Source organism: Ranitomeya imitator, chromosome 10 (assembly GCF_032444005.1).
Source record: "Ranitomeya imitator isolate aRanImi1 chromosome 10, aRanImi1.pri, whole genome shotgun sequence".
Lineage (NCBI taxonomy): Eukaryota > Metazoa > Chordata > Amphibia > Anura > Dendrobatidae > Ranitomeya > Ranitomeya imitator.
Window position 1 is genome coordinate 9,874,634 of NC_091291.1, and position 25,373 is coordinate 9,900,006.

At 43.0% G+C, this 25,373-nt stretch overlaps 1 protein-coding gene across 2 annotated transcripts; it reads left to right on the forward strand.

Annotated features, from left to right (window-relative positions):
* The first annotated feature begins 337 nt into the window (after positions 1–337).
* On the forward strand, positions 338–25,152 carry LOC138651230 (dentin sialophosphoprotein-like). Of its 2 annotated transcripts, none has more exons than XM_069741269.1 (7): positions 338–626; positions 2,289–2,361; positions 11,484–11,567; positions 16,505–17,610; positions 18,776–19,063; positions 19,229–19,520; positions 22,711–25,152. In XM_069741269.1, exons 3-7 carry the CDS (start codon positions 11,491–11,493, stop codon positions 22,898–22,900), a joined length of 1,953 nt encoding a protein of 650 aa, XP_069597370.1. In that variant the 5' UTR covers positions 338–626; positions 2,289–2,361; positions 11,484–11,490; the 3' UTR covers positions 22,901–25,152. The 2 variants fall into 2 exon arrangements, with proteins under 2 accessions (XP_069597370.1, XP_069597369.1); XM_069741268.1 differs by lacking the exon at positions 338–626 and adding an exon at positions 679–2,240 and having other exon boundaries at positions 2,277–2,361.
* The last annotated feature ends 221 nt before the right edge of the window (positions 25,153–25,373 follow it).

Here is a 25,373-nt window from a genome sequence, read left to right on the forward strand (position 1 = left end):
TTGTAGTATTTTGATGAAGGTCGCTGTGACCGAAACGTCTACTGTATGTTCTGCACTTGAATAAATGTTTCCACTGCGTCCATATAGTGAGTGCCAAGTCGATATCTAACTTCACACGGATTGGGGAGGTGACCGGTTCCCTTTAAGCCTCTAAAAAAAAAAAAAAAAAAAAAAGTTTACTAAAATAAAAAAGTTTACTAAAATAAAAATTCAAGTAACCCTCTTTTCTAATAAAAATTATTTTATATATATATATATATATATATATATATATATATATATATATATATATATATATATATATATATATATATATACACATATACACACACACATATATACATACACACCAAAAATAATAATGCTGGGGAGATACGGTAGTAGTAGGTTACAGTGATAGCTGCCTGTTCTAAATGGCTTTTCTTTTCCACACCCCTCTTCGTCGTGGACTCATGGACTCTTCCAGTAGCGGGCACGTTTCCGCCTGTGCACTACTAGAACAGACCAGTTCAGACTGCAGGAGAGGACAGAAGTATAACCCTGAGCTCCCTGCCACCCCACTTTATGCTGCACGTTGCCCCCACAATGACTGCGACTCAGTGAAGAAGAAGACGGAGACGAGAACGGTGAGTTTTGTTTTTGTTTTTTCTAAAAAAGGGAAATCCTGCTCCGAACAGAACCCACAACTGGGAGCTTCTCGGAGCCTCTTATATTTTAATGACTGTTTCTTTTCTTATGTTTTATGTCTTTATTTTACTTGCTTATATAGCGCCATTAATTCCTCAGCACTTTACAGACACTATCCTCTATAGATGATCCCTATCAGTCGCTATCGGGAGTTGATACATTGTTGCATTCTATTTCCATAAACATGCGATTTGCGTTCATTTCTCTATGTTACGCTCACCTGTAGCAGGGAAAAATGTATCATTTTTTTCACAAATTCTGAGATATCGGAATATGTTTTCCAGGTAGCTGATATTGAGGTCCATTATTGATAATTAACCCCTTCATTCTCTATAATATAGATTACGAGCCTGGTAAAGGCAGAGGCTCTACAGGTGTAACGTGACACCACCATTCCAGAGTAGCACAGATTGAGGTTCTCGTTCTTCCCGACTTCCATCAGTAGTGACTCAGAGGCACAAAGCTCACGTCAGCCCACCGGTGGCCCCAAGCCCACCTGATGCAACCACAAGGTGCTGATGGCTATTGGCAACTGGAAACCATAGTCATCAGATGGGTCAGGAACAAAGTTTAGGCTAGTAGAATACTTGTAGAATAAGAAGTATTTTTTATCATAGTCTGCCGAGATGACAAACTGACCCCATATCTGGAAAAACTCCAGAAACTGCCAGATCCTGAGTCAATACAGATTCGGCGCTCACAATCTGGACATCATCCGATAGACCCACCACCTCGAGAATGAGACCAACTTCTTCCTACACGGCACCAAATACTCATCAGTGAAGGACACAAATTTCAGGAGACTCTCTGAGATCTTTCCAGACTTTAGCCAACAGAAATAGCCTTGCTCTGCCCCCAAAAAAGTGTGACCATATTAAACAAAATTCCCACAGCCGGTACAAGCTCACCCATTTGCAAACTAGGTCCACACACTTAGCTTCTGGTAGACTGACCAGCATTCCAGAGGTCTTTCCATCTCCACTCAGGCAGCTCAGTTGCCTTAAGGAGGTATGGGAACTGCCAGTCCCACCCAGCTCTTCTGGCAGCTCCTAAAACCCAGACCTAAAATCCTGGCCCAGAAAGAAAAACTTCTCAGCAACTTACCCCCGCTGAAGACTTTGTCTCTTGAGTCCTAGGTCACTGAAGCCAGTGAAATACCTCCCCATCCAGGACTTTGGTATAAACAGACAATCAAAACCCCTTTTGTGGAAAGAACCCCAGGTTCTCCTACTGTTGAGGTTCTAGCCTCCTTCCATTGCAGCTCTTCTTTCCGCTCCTAAAACCCAGACCTAAAATCCTGGCCCAGAAAGAAAAACTTCTCAGAAACTTTCCCCCGCTGAAGACTTTGTCTCTGAGTCCTAGATCACTGAGGCCATCAAGGACTTTGGTCACAACCAGGACTTTGATATAAACAGATATAATCATCCCTTTTGTGGAAAGAACCCCAATAACAGCAGGTTCTCCTGTTGAGGTTCCAGCCTCCTTCCATTGCAGATTCACATCGTCTTCCTTGATTGGTGTAAATGAAGTAATCTTCCCACACGCCGACTTCTGTTTTTTTATTATTAAACTGCAGGTGTAACAAAGAGGATTTCCTGCAGCCTCGTGCCGAGAAAGCGAGAGGTTCGCCGAGGCCAAGCGGTGACTTTGAGGAAAGACGAGGATCCCTTAAGGGTAGGTTCACATCGAGTTTTTTTCTCGTAAATTTTATCAAACTAAAAAAATTGATGGATTTTGGTGCAGTTTCGCACGAAGAATTGTTTTGATGGATTTTGTGACGTCGTTGGTGTCAGTGTGATGTATAATAATAATATAGGGTGTATTAAATGGGTGTGCGTTTTTGGCTACAAAAAGTCATTTCCGAGGGCAAAAGTCATGTGCATAAGATAATTGTGTTTTTTTCGCGGGACAAGTTTTACTTTGAACAAACACCATTGATTTTACCATATAGTGTACTGGGAAACGGGAAAAAAAAATTCAAAGCACGAAAAAAGGGAAAGGGCTTATTTTTTGCGCACTGAGCTGACTTTTTATTGATACCATTCTAGAGTAAATAAAATGTTTTGATTGCCCGTTATTGCAATGTTGAGGTGACCAAAAAAAAGCAAATCTGACGTTTTTTGAGTTTAAACTCATTACGCCGTTTACCAATCGGATTAATTTTTATATTTTGATAGGTGGTTCGATTCTGAACGCAGCGATACCAAATATCTGTATTTTTGATTTTTTTTTGTATTGTTTTATTTTGAATAGGGCAAAAGGAGGCGATTTAAACTTTTATACTTTATTTTTTTACTTTTTTTCACTTGCTTTAATAGTTTGAAGCTGCGATCATCCAATCACCTGTGCTATGCATACAGGAGTTTCTGGCAGACCCTGGACTGTCATACCAACCCATTGGCATCCCGCAATCATGTGACAGGGGTGCCAATCAGCGGGTCTAATGATGTGCTTCCAGTGCCAGCATGTTAAATGTCGCTGTAAGAGATTGACAGCGGTATCTGACATGTGCCTTCAGCTCTTAGGGGCACATGTCAGCTTATGGAATCAGCTGTCATGGGCCTAAAAAGGTGTGGGCTCAGCGCCAGAGCCACACCAAAAAGGGGAGGTGGCCAATGACGTACCTATATGTCATAGGTCATAAAGGGGTTAAAATCTAATCCAATTGTTACCAAATTTCTTGTCTTTTTCCCGGTTGTTTCAGTGGCTTTTTCTTCACACACTCTCATTACTGAGGGCTGCACCGATTTTTTTTTTTAATCCAAATTCACATTGGGGATTAAATTTAAAACCAATTATGCCTGTTAATGTAGTTTATACATCTCAGCGCTGACTCCTGTGCGCCTTTCTAATTTATAAATAAATCATCTATGTAGTGTCTTTAATAGATGACATGAGCCATATAGAAGGTCAAAACTGCTATTTTAATCCATTCATAAACAAATGTTTATAACTGGGTGTGAGTCGAGTACCCATCGCGGTCCCCTTAATCTGACGATAAACAGTATTTTCATATGTAAAAATATATATATTCGTATGAATTATTACCCTACTAACAAAAAAAAGCTGTTTGGGTCCTAGTCCATGAACTTTTATTTTTTCCCAAAAAAACATTACTGCCTCCAATTCCTTACTTTGCTCAGTGGTTGAATAAAGTGATAATATATGAAGGTGCCAAAATGTTGACTAGTTTTACCATCTAATGGACATTAAATACCTAAAGTAGAGCTATAGTGTCTGTCTGAAGCCAGAAGTATTACAATGGGCTTTACTCATGTATGTATGGGAAATACTCCATTTGACTAAACACTTTCTACTTCCTCATACTGTTTACAAAACATCCTGGAGGTAAGAGATAATAACAGTAACTGCGTACAGAAATACTCGTAACAAAGATTGAAACAATTTAATAATCCCATAAATAGAAAATTAAAAGAAGTCTGTCAGCAGCTTTGTAAGATAAGAGCAGCATCATGTTGGGGCAGAGACCCTGATTCCATGTGTTGGTATTCTTGCTGTCATTTGATACAATCTCCATTTTCTCTGCTACAGGTCTAGCAGTGCTCTGATTGGCAGCTTTCTGTATACACTGTGCATAGGCAGAACGATTCTAATCAGTGTAGGGATGGGGTTATACACAGCAATTGACTAGGAGGCACAAGACACCCTGTCCTGTAGTGATAATCTCCTCCTGATAAAAAAAAACTCAGCCCAATAAGTGGCACAGCTCTGGAATCAGACTCATACATCTTGCTGCGATTAGATTACGTAGCAAAAACTTGCTGACAGATTCCTTTTAAAAATAGAGAAGGCATAACCAGGATGTTCTTTATAAATTAAAGGGAACCTGACAGGTCACCCATACCCCCCCCCCCCCCCTTTCCCCCCAAAATCACCAGCATGCATATCATCTACTATATAATTGTCTATGGGTCACTTCTGTCTTTCTGTCTGTCTGTCCCGGAAATCCTGCGTCACTGATTGGTCGCAGCCGCCAGCGACGGGCACAGTCCAGCTGCGAATTGGCGCAGGATTTGAACCACGCTTCGCTAATTGGTCGCGGCCGGCCGAATCCTGTGTATTCAATGTATTATTTGAAAATCTTCATAAATAAACTACATACATATTCTAGAATCCCCAATGCGTTAGAATCGGGCCACCATCTAGTCCTTTATAAAACACCTTCCCTGGTTAGCCCTTTATTATGTTTGACACATTAATTGATCTATAGAAAATGTATTTCTAAAGTCCGTTTTTTTCATATGCAAATTAACCTTTTGACCTGCCGATGTGGCGTTTGTATGAAAAGAAGCCGTGGGCATACATGCATAAATCCATTGTCAACTTCAAGGTGCAGAAGACACTATATGCACCAGTTCACACCAGGTTCTGCCCAGCAAAATAGCATGGGATCTGCGTCACCTCCTGCTCAATCAGTAGGGACAGACTGCCTCCAGGCTAACGAGCGCAGTACAGCTATATTAAAAGGGGCATTCCCAAAACATTACGACATTATCTTTGGCAGTCCCATAGACAAGTAGTATAGCGGCGGTGCAAAACAAGTAAAACCGGTCTCAGTTCATACTGTGAGTCAGTGCGACTGGAGTAATCTACCTATAACATCAATCAAAAGAAAAAGAAAATCCTATTCCTAAAGTATTCATATATTATAGAAAAAAAAAATGATGAACCTTGTCATGCAAACAAAAACACAATCAGCCTGCAGATATGGGGTTAATCTGCAACGTTTATGGTTCTGAAGCCCTGGGGTCGCCACAGTGACATCATGGCTACTAGGAAGAAATTAACTTTATTAATTGCAACATATATCTAAAAAAAATAAAATTTAGGTAAAGTATTCATGGTACGAGAACATAATAAAATGGTATGCTGCAATGCCATCGGATAACTATATGCAGAGAAGATCTTTGTATGAAGTGTCACACTGGTCCTTATTAAAATAAACAAGGTGTTTGGTGTAAAATGAATCACAGCAGGAAGAGGTGTAAAGCACAACAATGTAGATAGGTCCAGAAATATTAGACAGGTGAAAGGTCTGGAGCTGATTCCAGGTGTGGCATTTGCATTTGGAAGCTGTTGCTGTGAACCCACAACATGCGGACAAAAGAGCTCTCAGTGGAAAATAAACAGACCATCATTAGACTGAAAACAGAAAAAAAAAAAAAAAGAAAAGCGCACCAGTGAGCTCGGAAACTCAAAAAGTCCTGAACATCCATGGAAGACAACAGTGGTGGATGAGCACGGAATTCTTTCCATGGTAAAGAATACCCCTTAACTACATTGCCCCCCAGGTGATGATCACTCTCCAAGAAGTCAACGTTTCAGTATGGTTGATTGGACGGCGCTTCACACGACAGATGAACAATGACCCAAAACATCCTGCGAAAGCAACGAAGAGGAACATTCTGCAATAATGGACTCTGAAACGCTGCGGAGCTTCAGAGAAGAATAGACTTCAGTGATAACATAGGACTGAGCCGCATGAGAGACTAGTCGAAAAAGGCCGATCCCGTTGGCTTATCCCCGTCCGCTGCCACATGTCTTTCCCTATACACACATGCAGGAAAAGACTAATTGTTTGTAATAAATTTGCCCTGTGATTAACTCCTGAAGAAGGCGAAACCCCCCATTACAGACACCAGGTAAAGAAGGAACCATGATGAGCGGACTTCTGCTTCCGTTGTAAGAATTGGATGGAATGTTGCTTATTGGCCTCAATCATCAGCACTGTCTACTAGTAGAAGTGTCGTTATCAAAAGTCACCAAAAATACTTCACAACTGTGTAGGAAATGTCTCCTTCCTGCCGGTGGCGAGATTTCTGTGGTTTCGATGCAAAAGAAAAAAAAAGGAGGATCTGGGAGAACAAACATTTTGCAAGTGGTAAATGATGAATTGAGTGAAAAACTGTTCTAGACCCGACTCGTAAAGGCGAACGTTATAGCAAAAAGAAAGGTGAGCACACAAAACAGGCTTAAAAAAAAAGTTGCAAATGCGATAAGTAATCGGACCCACGGCGTTCTCAGACCTGTCGTTGTTACAGACGTCCAGGAGAAGATTAGCAGAAGCCCCAGGGAATCGATAAGGAAAGGATTCCGGCAGTGGACAATGACACCATGAGGTTAAAGGAGGGGGGTATGCCTTGAAAGTTTCGACGGGATATGGGGATATTATAAGCTCGGCTTCATATTCCTCCTTGTTATTTCAGAGCAGAATACTTCCTCTATATAAAGCTCAAACAAGCCGGGACAACACCCAATGCTAAAAAAAAACACAAAAATAATTGAAAATGTGACAATTTGCACAAGCACAGGAAGGCGAGAAGTTTTAGCTCCGAAGTGTTCTTCCCGGTCTCATGCCACGATTAATAATCGAACTTTCGCTTCGACGTTGCCCCTTAATCACTTGTTTACAGACTAAACGTCTTCCCATAATAGAAGGAACCGAAAGAGTCAGAAAGAATCGCTAAGTAGTAAAGGAAATGTGTTACCTGAATGTTCACCCGAGAATCGACCAAAAAACTGTTTACACCCCAAAAATTGGCGTCAGACCGACAATATTGTTACAGGAAGTGTCAGATGTTCGGTGGTTAAAAAAAAAAGTTACATAATTGCAAGGGCGTCACTCGGACTGAACCAAGTAGTACAGGAGCCCTGATACTTGTACTTTGGCCTGTGTGGCCCTTGTTAGTACCGGGGGCCACTGATAGTCCCAGGGGTCCTGATAGTGTTTGATTCTTGCACATTTTAGGCAACTTTGATCACTTTTCTTTTAGAAAATCTCCCCCTCCAGTTCTCATGTATTCTTCCAGGGGGAGGTGTAGAATGTCTGTGTATGATTGACCAGACCGGTTCTGACTGTACGACAGTACAGGTGTGCATCCCTTTACCAGGACACACCATAAAGCCAGCGACGAAGACGGAGAAGTCACCGGTGAGTTTTGTTTTTTTTTTAAAAAAGGAGCATTAATGGGAAATCCTGGTGCACAACTGAGAGATTCTTCTATTTTAGTTCAGTTGTTATTGATACATTGTTGCATTCTATTTACATAAATTTGGGTTCCGTTTGGTTTTTTCCCTGATCGGGTTGTGGCATGGCAGAATGTGTCATTTTGAAATATTTCAAAAAGTTTTTTTTGGGTGACTGCGGAGTTATTAGAAAGTTTTTATTATGTTGACGTTCCGGTTTTTAACCCTTCACATTCCATGATGAAGATTTACAGCTCTGCAGCAGTAACACCCGCCTACGATTAGGGTGATTCCCGATATTCTGACCCTTCATTGCCAAAGTGGGGTTTAATAGAGGGAGGAGGCTTCCCGATCAGGTCATTGGCAGCCCCCCCTGACGCAATCGCAGGGTGGGGACGAGCTGCTGTGGCAACTGGCAATTACGGTCATCCGTGCGCCACGTGCAAGTCCGGGCTGCCTGCCAGAAGGATGACAAAAGTAAAATGATGCAGGTTACACATTACACGACTATTATAAAAAAAATATATATAAATAAAATTGACATTTTAGCAAGGAAAGATAATAAGAAAAAAAAAAAAAAAAAAAAGCACCCTACAAAAAATGGTTATGGCAAAAAAAAAAAAACTTTTTTGCATGAGCTTTTCATTGTGAAAACCATAAAAAAAATATAACGTCCTGTTGGCAGCATAAAATGAACATTACACATCCACTGATATATGGATTCAAATAAGTCTGGAATTTTTAATTCATTAATTAAAAAAAAAAAAAAAAGTGTAGAAAAATCAATTTTATTAAAATAATCTATAATAAAAGTTTTCCAATTGATCAGGCATTGAGGGCTCAATTATCCGGCAGCGCCACCACAGGACAAACTAGGTATTACACATTTCACATTTACTATCAATGCTCTATCCGTGTAGTCCATGGATACGTCAGGTTCTACAGAAAGTGAGAAAATCTCTTTTCGAGCCCATTGATGGGCGTCCGAAGTAGGATTTAGACAATAGTCATTTGAATGGTAAAATCTGTACAGAATTCTTGGAAGCTGAAGACATCCTGGACAGTGAGGAGCGAATATACTCGTATTTCTCGAGCATGCTCGGGGGGTCTTCCGAGTATTTTTTTTATTTGAGAAAAAGAGACACATTTTGTGTCCATAGAAAAAACAAAACAAACAAACAAACAAAGTAGCCTCCTTCCTCTGGAGATTCTACCTCTAGCGTAGAGCTCAGAGGTCACGCCGTAACTCACTGACTGCTCCCTGTCTCTGATCTTCTGTACTTTAATTAATCCTACATCTTTACAATCACATAAAGAAACGACTAATTAATTAGTATAATTATCGCTCCCCTGAGGCCACAAAATGCAAACTCAAGTTGGCACCGCCCAGACGAGTGTGGATTTTGCTCAGCGCTTACTGTAAAAGTTTATATTTTTGCTATTTTCCATTGGTGTCTTATTCTTTTCATTTTTGCAATTTTGATGCCATTGTTTGCAGATTTTTTAGACTATTTAAAAAAAAAACAAGTCACAAAATTTGCCATAAATGTACCGCGGTCTTCTTTGCAGATATATATATATAGCTGAATGTGTGTATGTGTGTGTGTCCGGGATTGGCATCTGCACCGTCGCAGCTACAGCCACAAAATTTTGCACAGTCACACGTCTGGAACCCGAGAGCGTCATAGGCTATGTTGTGAGGCGAAATTTTAACCCCGCGCTTTCCAATTCACCAAACAATTTTGCCCCTATCTACATAATGGGGAAAAAGTGAAAGGAAAAGTGTTGGAGGCAAATTGACAGCTGCCAGATGTGAACAAGGGGGACTTAAAGAATGAGAGCGATGGCGCCAAAGAGTATACACCGTACAGTTGCTAAGGTGGGGCCCCGACATGGGATACTCACCACACACGGGGATATGAACACACACACAAAATGCGCCACACACTACCACGTGCTTGAACACATATTACCCTCAGCGCACATTTCACCACACATACACCAACCTCGCCACATAAAAGTCGAAACACAAAAGTCGCTGCTCAGAACTCGCCACCCGCAAAACTCGCCACATGCAAAAACTAGGCTCACGCAAAACTTGCCACAAGTGCAAAACTCACCTCATGGAAAACTCGCCACACGCAAAACTTGCACACGCGGAAAAATTGCCACATGTACAAAAGTTGCAACACATGCAAAAGTTGCCTCACACAAAACTTGCACATACTCAAAAGGCACCAGACATAAAACTCACCACGCGCAAAACTCGCCATGCGCAAAACTTGCTGCACACAACTTGCTACACTAACCTGTCACATGCAACTCGACACACAAAAAGTTGCTACACGCATGTCGCCACACAAAACTCAACACACAACTTGACATATGAAACTCGCCCTAAAACACACACAAGTCTGGTATTATCCTTCAAAAATAAAAATCTGATTAATAAGCAGACAAACTACAAGAGCAACAAATGTACCACATAGGAAATACGGCAGCTGTCAGTCACATGACCTGTCTATTATGTGTATGTGTGAGCTAATATATACTGCCAGGGGGAGGGCTTCCTGTTGGCTGGGGATTTATCAGGCTGCCAATTTATCTTACAAATACTGAGGTAAAAATACTGAGCAAATAACGTGTGAACAAGGTCTAATACAGGAGGAGATGACACACAGGTATATACTATATACAGGGGAGATGACACACAGGTATATACTATATACAGGAGGAGATGACATACAGGTATATACTATATACAGGAGGACATACAGGTATATACTATATACAGGAGGAGATGACACACAGGTATATACTATATACAGGAGCAGATGACCTACAGGTATATACTATATACAGGAGCAGATGACCTACAGGTATATACTATATACAGGAGGAGATGACATACAGGTATATGCTATATATAGAAGATGACATGCAGGTATATACTATATACAGGAGGAGATGACACACAGGTATATACTATATACAGGAGCAGATGACCTACAGGTATATACTATATACAGGAGGAGATGACATACAGATATATACTATATACAGGGAAGATGACACACAGGTATATACAGGAGGAGATGACATACAGGTATATACTATATATAGAAGGAGATGACATTCAGGTATATACTATATATAGGGGAGATGACACACAGCAGGTATATACTATATACAGGAGATGACATACAGATGTATACTATATATAAGAGATGACAAACATGTATATACTGAGGTGATGAGGTGAAAATGAGAGGTGTGAGGTGAAAATGAAAAGGTGTGAGTGCAAAATGAGAGGAGTGAGGGAAAATAGTGGAGTGATCGGAAAATGACAGATGTGAGGTTGAAATGACAAGTGTTAGGGGGGAATGAGAGGAGTGAGGGAGAAAATGAAAAGGTGTGAGTGCAAAATGAGAGGAGTGAGGGAGAAAATGAGAGATGTGAGGGAGAAAATGAGAGATGTGAGGGGGAAAATGAGAGGCGTGATGGGAAAATAAGAGAAGTGACGTGCTATAACTAACCACAGATATTTACTATGCCCAGGCAACGCCGGGCTCTTCAGCTAGTATATATATATAATATTGCAACTTTTTGCACTAAAAAGTTGAAAAAAAAAAAAAGGTAAAAAAGCCAAAAAAATAGTCCTTTAACTTGCTGTAACAAACTCAAGACAAAAAGTAAAAGGGATTAAAAAAAAAAAAAACTCTACAGGTTGTTAAGTGTCTTTTAAAGACTGAACTTTAATGAATATTATGTACGTTTTGGAGACTCAAGAAAATTCTGTTTCTTTGCAGGTGAAATATGGCGAAATGGCAGCAACTAAATCATTCAGTGCAAGACACGTCAAGAGAAGCGACGAGCAGCGAACTGGACCCTAAGTAAGTCACATCTGTTAGTAATAGGAAACTATGCGGGCAAGTTAAAAAAAATAACAAGTCGCGAAAAAGCTGCTGGAAATCTCTTTACCTGAGGGGACCAGAAAGATACAGTAATCGAATCCATCATTCTAGTCCAGGGGTCTCAATCTCGGCTGGGTATATGGGCCGCACATGGAAAAACATTTCATTTCGGGGGCCGCATTATTTGCATGACAAAATGACATTTTTAGTGATACCATTTTTTTCTCTATACACCTTTTGATCTGGTCCTTATCTAGTAGTAATGCCCCGTGCTGATCCCTATCTTGTCATAATGCCCCATGCTAGTCCTTATCTTGTAGTAATGCCCCGTGCTGGTCCTTATCTTGTAGTAATGCCCCATGCTGGTCCTTATCTTGTCATAATGCCCCGTGATGGTCCCTATCTTGTAGTAATGCCCCGTGATGGTCCCTATCTTGTAGTAATGCCCCGTGATGGTCCCTATCTTGTAGTAATGCCCCGTGATGGTCCCTATCTTGTCATAATGCCCCATGTTAGTCCTTATCTTGTAGTAATGCCCCATGCTAGTCCTTATCTTGTAGTAATGCCCCATGCTAGTCCCTATCTTGTCATAATGCCCCATGCTAGCCCTTATCTTGTAGTAATGCCCCATGCTAGTCCCTATCTTGTCATAATGCCCCATGCTAGCCCTTATCTTGTAGTAATGCCCCATGCTAGTCCCTATCTTGTCATAATGCCCCATGCTAGTCCTTATCTTGTAGTAATGCCCCATACTAGTCCCTATCTTGTCATAATGCCCCATGCTAGTCCTTATCTTGTAGTAATGTGCCCCGTGCTGGTCCTTATCTTGTAGTAATGCCCCATGCTGGTCCCTATCTTGTCATAATGCCCCGTGATGGTCCCTATCTTGTAGTAATGCCCCGTGATGGTCCCTATCTTGTAGTAATGCCCCGTGATGGTCCCTATCTTGTAGTAATGCCCCGTGATGGTCCCTATCTTGTAGTAATGCCCCATGCTAGTCCTTATCTTGTAGTAATGCCCCATGCTAGTCCTTATCTTGTAGTAATGCCCCATGCTAGTCCCTATCTTGTCATAATGCCCCATGCTAGCCCTTATCTTGTAGTAATGCCCCATACTAGTCCCTATCTTGTCATAATGCCCCATGCTAGTCCTTATCTTGTAGTAATGCCCCATGCTAGTCCCTATCTTGTCATAATGCCCCATGCTAGTCCTTATCTTGTAGTAATGCCCCATACTAGTCCCTATCTTGTCGTAATGCCCCATGCTGGTCCTTATCTTGTAGTAATGACCCATGCTGGTCCTTATCTTGTAGTAATGCCCCATACTAGTCCCTATCTTGTCGTAATGCCCCATGCTGGTCCTTATCTTGTAGTAATGACCCATGCTGGTCCTTATCTTGTAGTAATGCCCCATACTAGTCCCTATCTTGTCGTAATGCCCCATGCTGGTCCCTATCTTGTAGTAATGACCCATGCTGGTCCTTATCTTGTAGTAATGCCCCATACTAGTCCCTATCTTGTCGTAATGCCCCATGCTGGTCCTTATCTTGTAGTAATGACCCATGCTAGTCCTTATCTTGTAGTAATGCCCCATGCTAGTCCCTATCTTGTCATAATGCCCCATGCTGGTCCTTATCTTGTAGTAATGCCCCATGCTGGTCCCTATCTTGTCATAATGCCCCATGCTGGTCCTTATATTGTAGTAATGCCCCATACTAGTCCCTATCTTGTCGTAATGCCCCATGCTGGTCCTTATCTTGTAGTAATGCCCCATACTAGTCCCTATCTTGTCGTAATGCCCCATGCTGGTCCTTATCTTGTAGTAATGCCCCATACTAGTCCCTATCTTGTCGTAATGCCCCATGCTGGTCCTTATCTTGTAGTAATGACCCATGCTGGTCCTTATCTTGTAGTAATGCCCCATGCTGGTCCTTATCTTGTAGTAATGCCCCATGCTAGTCCTTATCTTGTAGTAATGACCCATGCTGGTCCCTATCTTGTCGTAATGCCCCATGCTGGTCCTTAACTTGTAGTAATGACCCATGCTGGTCCTTATCTTGTAGTAATGACCCATGCTGGTCCTTATCTTGTAGTAATGCCCCATGCTGGTCCTTATATTGTAGTAATGCCCCATACTAGTCCCTATCTTGTAGTAATGACCCATGCTGGTCCTTATCTTGTAGTAATGCCCCATGCTGGTCCCTATCTTGTCATAATGCCCCATGCTGGTCCTTATATTGTAGTAATGCCCCATACTAGTCCCTATCTTGTCGAAATACCCCATGCTGGTCCTTATCTTGTAGTAATGCTCCATGCTGGTCCTTATATTGTAGTAATGCCCCATCCTGGTCCTCGTCTGGTAGTAACGTCACCATCCTGGTCTCTATCTTGTCGTCATGTCCCCAATCCACGTACCCATTATTGCAGACATGTGCCCCATCCAAGTTCCCCCATATATTGGAGAAATGTGCCCCATCCAGGTCCCCCCAATATTGCAGACAGGTCCCCCGTCCAGGCCCCCTCATTTTCACATAGACATAGAGAAGAAAAATAAAAGATTTTTCTCACCTGTCCTCCGTTCCCTCGGTGTCCTTTCTGCTCCTGTGGTCCGCAGGCACATGGACCCCTTGATGATCTCGGCCCGGTCCGGCAGCCGCTGACATCCGCGCTGTAGTGCAGTGTATTGCTGCGCAGGGACCGGCTCTCTGCACAGCATTACCGGTGTCAGCCGCCGGCCAATCAGAGGCCAGCAGCTGACATCTGCGTCCCGGCGCAGCGGCGTATGACGTCACTGCCATGCGCAGATGTCAGCTGCTGGCCTCTGATTGGCTGACACCGGTAATGCTGTGCAGACAGCCGGTCCCTGCGCAGCAATACACTGCACTACAGCGCGGATGTCAGCGGCTGCCGGACCGGGCTGAGATTATCAAGGGGTCCATGTGCCTGCGGGCCGTGTGTTTGAGACCCCTGTTCTAGTCCAACAATAAGAAAAGAAAAAAAACTAAAAAAATACTAATCAGATATCAATGTCAAATATCGATATAAAAAACGAATAGAAAGTATCAGCAGACCGTTCATGTATCTGTATCACGCAGTGTAGGTGCAAAAATGGCAACATTTACATAAACATTCATCATTTAGAATCTGATTTTAACGTTTGCACTTTAGCTCCAGTGATGGGAAATCTTCAGCACAAGACGTTGTGGAGAATCGTAACTTCAGTGTTGTGGGAACAGTTTGGGGAAGACCCTTATTTGCCCCCCATAACTGTGCCCAGTGCACAAGGAGCATACAGACATGGGGGGGGAACATGAGCGGCCACAACCTCATCCTATCACGGAGATTGTGAGCCCGGACCCCCAACATCAGGGTCTGACCCCACAAATGATCTTCTGGAAAGACTTCTCCAAAACCTTCCCAGAAGAGCGGGAGCCGTTACATCTGCAGAGGGACGGACTCCATATTAATGTAAAGCGGGAGGTCTGAAAAGTGTGGAGGGGGTAGATACTTTTTGATTTCTTAGAATGTATCCTAGATTGTGGTTGAGGTGGAGACAGATGTGGTTTTGGCACCGTGTGTTAGAATAACGGGCGCCCACCGCAGCCGCCCACGTGGAGCGGCAGGAATGCACCATGGCTCCTCCAGATACAGTACACTGGATGGACTTGTAGGAGATCATTTCCATTGTCATTGTTCAGCACTATCTGATAGCACTTAAGGAGATATATTTTACAGCTGTTCCATAGCCCAGAGCGGGTGGACGCTGTGATGTCAGACATGCTACCTGTACGCTAGATACAATATAGATTACAGTATACATTGCTACATATGAGCTCTAGGAATGTAAACTAAGAATAATGTATTATTCCGGAAGGAGCGCTGTCACCATATCCACAGATAAGGACAGAAAGGTTTACATCCTGACATTTGATTCTATTTTACTTTTTACACATTGATCTCCAAATGTATGAACAGTCTGCTCATATCAGTAATGTGTTACATTATATCTAAGAAAAGGTCTGTTCTATCAGGAATGTTATGTGCTGTTCAATGTTTAATTGTTATCGTGCATGTCTCTCCCAGTAATATAGGCTGGATATGAGGTCTGTGCGTCTCTCCCAGTAATATAGGCTGGATGTGAGGTCTGTGTGTCTCTCCCAGTAATATAGGCTGGATATGAGGTCTGTGCGTCTCTCCCAGTAATATAGGCTGGATGTGAGGTCTGTGTGTCTCTCCCAGTAATATAGGCTGGATATGAGGTCTGTGCGTCTCTCCCAGTAATATAGGCTGGATGTGAGGTCTGTGTGTCTCTCCCAGTAATATAGGCTGGATATGAGGTCTGTGCGTCTCTCCCAGTAATATAGGCTGGATGTGAGGTCTGTGCATCTCTCCCAGTAATATAGGCTGGATGTGAGGTCTGCGTGTCTCTCCCAGTAATATAGGCTGGATGTGAGGTCTGTTCGTCTCTCCCAGGAATATAGGCTGGATGTGAGGTCTGTGTGTCTCTCCCAATAATACAGGCTGGAAGTGAGCTCTGTGTGTCTTTCCCAGTAATATAGGCTGGATGTGAAGTATGTGCATCTCTCCCAGTAATATAGGCTGGATGTGAGGTATGTGCATCTCTCCCAGTAATATAGGCTGGATGTGAAGTCTGTGCGTCTCTCCCAGGAATATAAGCTGGATGTGAGGTCTGTGTGTCTCTCCCAGTAATACAGGCTGGATGTGAGCTCTGTCTCTCCCAGTAACATAGGCTGGATGTGAGGTCTGTGCATCTCTCCCAGGAATATAGGCTGGATGTGAGAACTTTGTGTCTTCACAATGATACTGGCTGGATATGAGATCTGTGGTCTTTTTTTGCAAAGAAATTTGTAAACTTGTTCTAAAATAAAATCAATGTCCTCTTTTTCCTATTCTCAGCTTTTATAAAGAAACTCCCCTGAGCATTGAGGAGAGCCACCTAAGCCTTGAAACCAAAGTCTCCCAAGAGAATAACTCTGGATCTACAGGTGTCTTGATGGTTCGTAAAAAAAGCAAAATCGTCGATGCCACTTGTCCAAATGACCACTCTTCCAAGAAGCAAGATGGAGGAAATATGTACGAAGATGAAACCATAGACTCCGAGGGCAAGAGATCTCCAGACCATGGAGAGGACATCAATGAGCTTTTATACCCCACAACAAGCATTAAAGAAGCTGATGCCCAAGAAAAAATAAACAAAGTCTTTGATTACTCTGGTCCCAGTGACAGTTCTTCCACCGATCTTCATCTTCAAGATAGCAATGTCACAAAGATAATTAGTCCTGATAATTCCACCATGGACTTGAAGTCAGAGGAGAGTTCTGCTGTGGGCAATGAAATGAGCAACTTTGTATCTGAAGGCCAAAGGTCGAACTTAGAATCGGTGGACGATGATGACGTTGGTTACGAGTCTATTCATGATATTTGCCATGAAGTTACCAAAAGCCTTTCTTCAGCTGAAGTTCCAAAATCCAAAAAACATCGCAAAAAGGCCTTTGGATCAAAACAGAACAACAACGTAAATTGCAAACCCAATGATGACAAGCAAGCCAATAACCGGGTTACTGGAGCCAGTAAGACTGAAGCAAATGCCTCCATAGATGTTGGCCGCAACAAGACCACAAATATCTCCAAAAGGAATAATGGTACCAGTCTAGGGGCTAACCCTGGAAGAAGAAGGGGCAATAAAAAGGTCAAAAGGAACAATAGCCCCAAAAATGACCACCCAGAAGATAAAACTTCCTTAGCCAATGGAGGAGAGAACAAGGTCCTCTCGAATCTCGAACCCAAAAGCCAACATAGATCTCAACCCATTGAAAATAGGCCTAATGTCTTCGATACCGAAGGTTCCACCTGCTCTCAACACCATGGCGATGTACTGACCAAAAAAAGAAGTCTCGATGAGAAGTCCCGGACCATGAACAGAGACTTATGGAAACGGTTCTCTTTTCCTTTCCCTCCGAAGTGGTTGTTTTTACTTTGTTTCGTGGTGAATCCAGTGAAAGGTAAATACAAATATACTGGTTTTATTACACTGATCCTGTATATTAAATATGTCTTACTGCAAATGGCAGAACTGTTGTAAGTGATAGAGGGGAACAGACAAGTAGGGAAACTCACGGCGCTTCTATGGGTCTTTGAAACTGATTAATAAACTGGTAACTTGGGCAGGAAAGCAGCCGTAATGAAGGGATGTCCTGAAGACACGGGTAGAATGTTATGGATGTCTCTGCACTAAATGTATTTGTGCTATTAGTTTGCTTTCTTAAAGTAAAATTAGGCAATTTTGTAAATAGTCTTCTTTAAAAAATCTCCTAGCATTTTTTTTCTACATCATCTATGCAACTTCTTCATCTAGCTGGCTACTCCGGTGCTCAGCTTTCTCTCAGTGTTAGAGATAGCAGGAGGAAAGGGGGAAAAGACTATACATGGCAGAACAGAAAGTGGAAAGGGAAAAAAGCATCTAAGTCTTCAGGGAGGGCAGACAAGACAGGGTGTATATAACAGAACATTGGAGAAGGGAGGGAGGATCTTGCAGTCTGTGTATAAGTGGACAAAGAGAACCTACAGCAAACTACTGTCACTTTCTAAATAGGCTTCTTTAAAAATCTCCTATTGTTTTGTTGCTGTATCATCTATATAATTTCTTCAGGTTGGCTACTCCAGTGCTCAGCTTTATCTCAGTGTTAGAGACAGCAGGAGGAAAAGGGAAGAACAGAGAGTGGAGAGGGAGAAAGCATCCAAGTCTTCAGGGAGGGCAGACTACACATGCTGTATATAAGAGAATATAGGAGAAAGGAGGGAGGATCTTGCAGTCTGTGTATAAGTTGAGAAAGAAGAGAGAACATAAAGAAATCTGCTGTCACTCCTCTGCATTAAAGCCTTTCTGCACAGGAGAAGAAATTCCTTATGGGCTGTAGAAGAAAAAAAATCACTCCAGAAATGAAGCTGCGCTGATACATGAGAGCAAGTGAAGATAGCAGCACATCCAGAATGTATTACTAGGAGGGCAGAAAAACACAAGAGAAATGTAAAAAACTAGAAACAGACTGCAAACTGCATATAAGGGGGTCTTCAGAAAAAGTGATGATTGCTATATGCAGAAATCGTTTACAATCGAAACAGATATATTGTGACAAACACTCATTTCCCGTCTTCCTTTATTTTCAGCTTCCCCGGTGCCGCCACAATTGCGGCAGATGGTATTTTGTAGCGAGAAATCATTAATGAATCAAACTCTCAACATTATGGACTTATACGCCCGTCGTTCCACTAGATGCGCATTTAATGTCACGACTCTTCCCTACATCCACAACTGCTCAGAATCGGGATACTATGTTGTCGCAACAAATAAAACATGTGTAGATATCTGGATCAATGCTGACCAAAGTGCAGGGGACTGGATACTGGAAAACGGACATAAGCGGAATGGAGAAGACTTGCCAGCAACTCGTGGAGGTAAGAAGACTTCCGTGTGAGTGATAAAAAACAAAGCAAAACCTCTCTGGGTTCGGCTTTCTGTTCCCTTTATAGAAGCAGCACTGAGCTGAGCTTCTTGGCTAACTTTTCTGTAACGCGTGACCATTGTTGGTCCAACCATTGAGTATCAGGTTTATTTTTCAGAGCTGCTGAGCAAAGAATTGTTTATGAAGAAAATATCAGAATACAGGATCCAGGCTGAGGATCAAAGCAAGACCAAGGACAAGAGCGAGACCAAGGACAAGGGCGAGACCAAGGACAAGAGCGAGACCAAGGACAAGAGCGAGACCAAGGACAAGAGCAAGAGCGAGAACACGAGCGAGAACATGGACGAGAAGAATACCAAGCTGATTACTGTAGTTCTTCTGGTAGTCAGCTTTCTTGCACTTGTTGGAATTCCAATTGCATTGTGGATGTTCTGGCCTAAATTTCGAAGGTAATTGATACATTTTACATATGATGAATTTAACACTGAAACTGAAAAAAAATGACCCCAGAGAAAAAATATAGTGACCAATCAGAGCTCAGCTTTTATCTGATACATTGTTACCAATACTAAAAATGCAGCTCCCTCCAACCCCAAAACCTCAGATTTAGGTACTCCCCAAAACAATCCATTCTTCTCAATTTTTATCACCAAATTCCAATATTACAACACTATTGGGGGTTGGACCCATGGGGGTTACTATTATTACATTATCTATAATATAACGCTGGGAGCGTCACTCTGTCCGAAGCCTTTATAGACTGCGCAGGCGCAGGCGCAAGCGCCGGCGCAGTCTGGGCCTCACAGAGTGACGCTCCCGGGAGATCGCGGTATGCGTTCACATTGAACGCACACCGCGATCTCCAACAGAGAAGCAGGGACCGCCAGGAGGGTGAGTATCGGCCATATTCACCTGTCCGGCGTTCCATCGCTGAGCGGCGCCATCTTCCCGGTCTTCGGCCTGTGACCTTCAGTTCAGAGGGCGCGATGACGCGCGCCGGCGCCGCCCTCTGACTGAAAAGTCACAGCCAGGAGACCGGGAAGATGGCGCCGTTCAGCGATGGAACGCAGGACAGGTGAGTATAGTAAGTGCTGGGGGGCCTGAGCTGGCGGCGATACCGGCACCTGACCCCCACAGCGCGCCGGTGTCCCCGCCTGCTCAGGCCCCCCAGCACTCGGCGCCGAGCGGGTCAGAGGCAGTATGGGGACGCAGGATGGAGCAGCACATAAGGATGGGGACGCAGGATGGAGCAGCACATAAGGATGGGGACGCAGGATGGAGCAGCACATAAGGATGGGGACGCAGGATGGAGCAGCACATAAGGATGGGGACGCAGGATGGAGCAGCACATAAGGATGGGGGCGCAGGATGCAGCAGCACATAAGGATGGGGACGCAGGATGCAGCAGCACATAAGGATGGGGACGCAGGATGCAGCAGCACATAAGGATGGGGACGCAGGATGCAGCAGCACATAAGGATGGGGACGCAGGATGGAGCAGCGCATGACAGGATGGGGACGCAGGATGGAGCAGCTCATGACAGGATGGGGACGCAGGATGGAGCAGCTCATGACAGGATGGGGACGCAGGATGGAGCAGCACATTACAGGATGGGGACAATATACCAATATAAATACCCTTCAAAGCCCTGCTACAGATACCCCTTGGACATCCATGGTGGAACTACAGGAGAGAAGCCAAAGTACCAGAGTATTAGTCAGTTTTAAAGAAGACCGAAAAAATTCAAGTGGAATTGAATTCTAATTTTACAAAAATCTGCTATATCTAATATATAAAGCTGAGTGTGTGTGTGTGTGTGTGTGTGTGTGTGTGTGTGTGTGTGTGTGTGTGTGTGTGTGTGTGTGTGTGTCCGAGATTGGCATCTGCACCGTCGCAGCTACAGCCACAAAATTTTGCACAGTCACACGTCTGGACCCTGAGAGCGTCATAGGCTATATTGTGAGGCGAAATTTTAACCCCGCGCGTTCCAATTCACCAAACAATTTTGCCCCTATCTACATAATGGGGGAAAAATGAAAGGAAAAGTGTTGGAGGCAAATTGACAGCTGCCAGATGTGAACAAGGGGGACGTAAAGAGTGAGAGCGATGGCGCCAAAGAGTATATACCGTACAGTTACTAAGGTGGGGCCCCGACATAGGATACTCACCACACACGGGGATATGAACACACACACAAAATGCGCCACACACTACCACATGCTTGAACACATATACCACCCTCAGCACACATTTCACCACACATACACCAACCTCGCCACATAAAAGTCGAAACACAAAAGTCGCCGTTCAAAACTCGCCACATGCAAAACTCACCTCATCGAAAACTCGCCACACGCAAAACTAGCACACGCGGTAAAATTGCCACATGCACAAAAGTTGCAACACATGCAAAAGTTGCCTCACACAAAACTTGCACATACTCAAAACACATAAAACTCGCCACGCGCAAAACTCGCCATGCGCAAAACTTGCTGCACACAACTTGCTACACTAACCTGTCACATGCAACTCGACACACAAAAAGTCGCTGCATGCATGTCGCCACACGCAACTCAATACACACAACTTGACACATGAAACTCGCCCTAATACACACACAAGTCTGGTATTATCCTTCAACAATAAAAATCTGATTAATAAGCAGACAAACTACAAGAGCAACAAATGCACCATATAGGAAATAAGGCAGCTGTCAGTCACATGACCTGTCTATTATGTGTATGTGTGAGCTAATATATACTGCCAGGGGGAGGGGTTCCTGTTGGCTGGGGATTTATCAGGCTGCCAATTTAGCTTACAAATACTGAGGTAAAAATACTGAGCAAATAACGTGTGAATGAGGTCTAATACAGGAGGAGATGACACACAGATATATACTATGTACAGGGGAGATGACACACAGGTATATACTATATACAGGAGGACATGACACAGTTATATACTATATACAGGAGATGACATACAGGTATATACTATATACAGGAGGAGATGACATACAGGTATATACTATATACAGGAGCAGATGATACACAGGTATATACTATATACAGGAGGAGATGACACAGGTATATACTATATACAGGAGGAGATGACACATCGGTATATAGAGGAGGAGATGACATACAGCAGGTGTATACTATATACAGGGGAGATGACACACAGCAGGTATATACTATATACAGGGGAGATGACATACAGATGTATACTATATATAAGGGAGATGACAAACATGTATATACTGAGGTGAAAATGAGGGGTGTGAGGTGAAAATGAAAAGGTGTGAGTGCAAAATGAGAGGAGTGAGGGAAAATAGTGGAGTGATCGGAAAATGACAGATGTGAGGTCGAAATGACAAGTGTTAGGGGGGAATGAGAGGAGTGAGGGGGAAAATGAGAGGCGTGATGGGAAAATAAGAGACGTGAGGTGCTATAACTAACCACAGATATTTACTATGCCCAGGCAACGCCGGGCTCTTCAGCTAGTATAATGTATGTATGTATGTATGTATGTATGTATATATATATATATTTATATTATACACAAAGTTGTGGGGGATGCTTTTGAATAGGTTTGGGACGAACCGTTTGACCACATAAACGTTTTCATTATTTTGACAGTTGTGTGGACTTTCGTGGAAGACCTGCTGCCAGTCAAAACACCGACCCTAATGAAAGGCCATCGACCTCTGATCCTCTTGTAAATGGACAACTCAATGGAGTAAATCACAATGACGACGTTGAAACACAGAGATTAAGTCCGGAATCAACTGAGGAACGGAACCCGGATACCAGCGAGACATCGCTCTAAGTGATCTGAGGGATCTACTTCACGGCCAACAAAGCCGAAGACTTTTCCATGGGCTTTATACTTTTATTCTTCTTGATGATTTTATGGGTCTCTTCTTTTTTTTGAATCATGAATTAATCATATTATATTTGTCAAGCTTAGCGATGTTGATAAATTGCTCTATTGGGGCGGGCGCGTTGAGGTCACCGAGAGAGGTCTACCAGTTAGCATCCATCTTCTAGAGGTTGTCCACTACTTTATATTGATGACCTATGCTTAGGATAGGTCATCAATGTCTGATCGGCCACCACCACCAATAACAGCTGCAGGGTGTCTGACCCAGGTGCCAGGTGCCTGACCCCGGCCGATTAGACATTGACGACTTACCCGAAGGATAGGTTATCAATGTAAAAGTAGTGATCAACCTCTTTAAGACATCACCTGTGAACCTCAGTTCCGCAGATCACCGTTGGGTGTTGCTGGTTACGTCACCGATCTCTTCCAGTAGCAAAATTGTTACTCAGGATCGGCAGAATGGATCATCCACGTAAGGCATGGCAAACCATTTTGGAGAACATTCTGGATACTAAATTAGGCTACGTTCACATTAGCGTTGTGCGGCGCAGCGTCAGGCGCAGCCGCGGCGACGCATGCGTCATGCGCCCCTACATTTAACATGGGGGGCGCATGGACATGCGTTGTCTTGCGTTTTGTGGCGCATGCGTCATTTTGGCGCAACTGTCAGGGCGCAGAGGACGCAGCATGAGGCAGTTTTTTTCTGCGCCAAAAATCATGCAAAAAATTAACGCAACCCGTAGGTCTTGAAGGTGTTTCTCCAATGTGTCCTGCCCAGAAAGTAGAGATGAATGGACCTACTCCAGGGATGGGAATCACTACATTGACAGCAGTTAGTGACGGGCGGGGTCCCATTTTTGAAATATATCAGGATCCTAGTGATGGGAAGCAAATCAATCATACGTCTATAACGTAACCTGTGGATCATAAAGGTTTTAGATGGCAACGATCCATTAAACTATCCTAAGAAAAGGTGAGAGCGTCATGTGGAAAGATGGTTTCTTAGGAGAAGTAAAAAAAATTAACAAATTTTACAGGTTTTTAGAACATTTAAAAAAAGATATCACGGGATCTTAGAAGGTGACGGAATCCCCCTCATCATCTGCTACTATGTGGACACATGTGTAAAGTTCCTTCATAATAATAATATTAATAATAAAAGGAAGTGGTTAATCGGTCGGGACCGGTGCCTCCGTCAGCTTAGAAATACAAGTATTAGATTAAAGTCTATAAAAATCCTGGATTCCCGGCTGACGGATTGCAGGAAACTTATTTACAAAACTTGTTGTTAGGGAGGAAATTGATACATTGTATCACGTCGGCTGCAGAGTGTAAGGGGGCGCGGCACAATTCAGGCCTATGATTGGTCTATTTAAATTCTCCGTCTTCTCTCGATGTATCCACTGAATGTCGCATTCCCCATTTCTGTGTGCAGCTTTTATTAATCAATAAGGTTGATTGGCTTAATTAAATCGATTATGTTCTTATTAAATAAAAAAAAGTCATTGCACTTCTGTGCAGAACATCTCAGCACACATGCCGACTTGGTTATCAGTATGAGAACAGTATATCGATCTATCCAGGATAAAACGACAAAATTGGTTTTGCAAACCTGACTGTAATGTTCAAAACGACCTTTGGTTTGGGCGTGCGTGGATGCAACAGACCAGACCTTTCCCTGCGCCGCCTCTGTGCATGTATTCCTTATATCTCTTATATTTATCCTTTTAACATTGTAACTTTTTATTCTAAATAAATCCTTTAATCCAAAGTCACCTGTTCGGGCCGGATCTTTTATACTAAACACAAGTACTCATTCCTGAACCTTCAGTATAAATTGTCTTTTCCATCCAGCCGAAAAACCAACAATCGATGGGATATGGAAACGGTCTGTTGAAGACCCCCATGGAAGCCATGCTGGTCCCCCTTTTCTCTACCGTCCATGTCCAGAGAGATTAACTACATTGCCTTTAAACTTCTTGATTATGTTGTCCACCATGGTCAAAGGAACATCAACATCTCTGGAGATGGACTTGTAACCTTGGGATTGTGGATATTGTTCAACAATTTTTCTCCTCGAGTCCTCAGACAGTTCTCCTCTCCTCTTTCTGTTCTCCATGCTTAGCGTGGCAGACACAGAATGCAGAGATTGAGTCAACATCTCCCCTTTTTATCTGGTTTCAGGTGTGATTTTTCATATTGCCCCCACCTGTTACTTGCCACAGGTGAGTGTGAACGAGCATCACATGCCGGAAACAAAGTCGTCTACCCACAATTTTGGAAAGGTGCCAACAATTTTGGGGGTTTTGTGTGAAATTATGTCCGTTTTGCCATTTTTCCTCTGTTTTTTTTTTTTGTGTGTTTTTCCAGTGTACACAAAGGAAATAAACGTGTAATTGTGAAATACTTCATTCTCTGG

Coding starts and splice junctions, on each gene's coding strand:
- LOC138651230 (XM_069741269.1), top strand. CDS start 11,491: ATGGCGAAATGGCAGCAACTAAATCATTCAGTGCAAGACACGTCAAGA. Junction 17,611..18,775: donor CGTGGTGAATCCAGTGAAAG/GTAAATACAAAT, acceptor CTTTATTTTCAG/CTTCCCCGGTGCCGCCACAA. Junction 19,521..22,710: donor TTCTGGCCTAAATTTCGAAG/GTAATTGATACA, acceptor TTATTTTGACAG/TTGTGTGGACTTTCGTGGAA.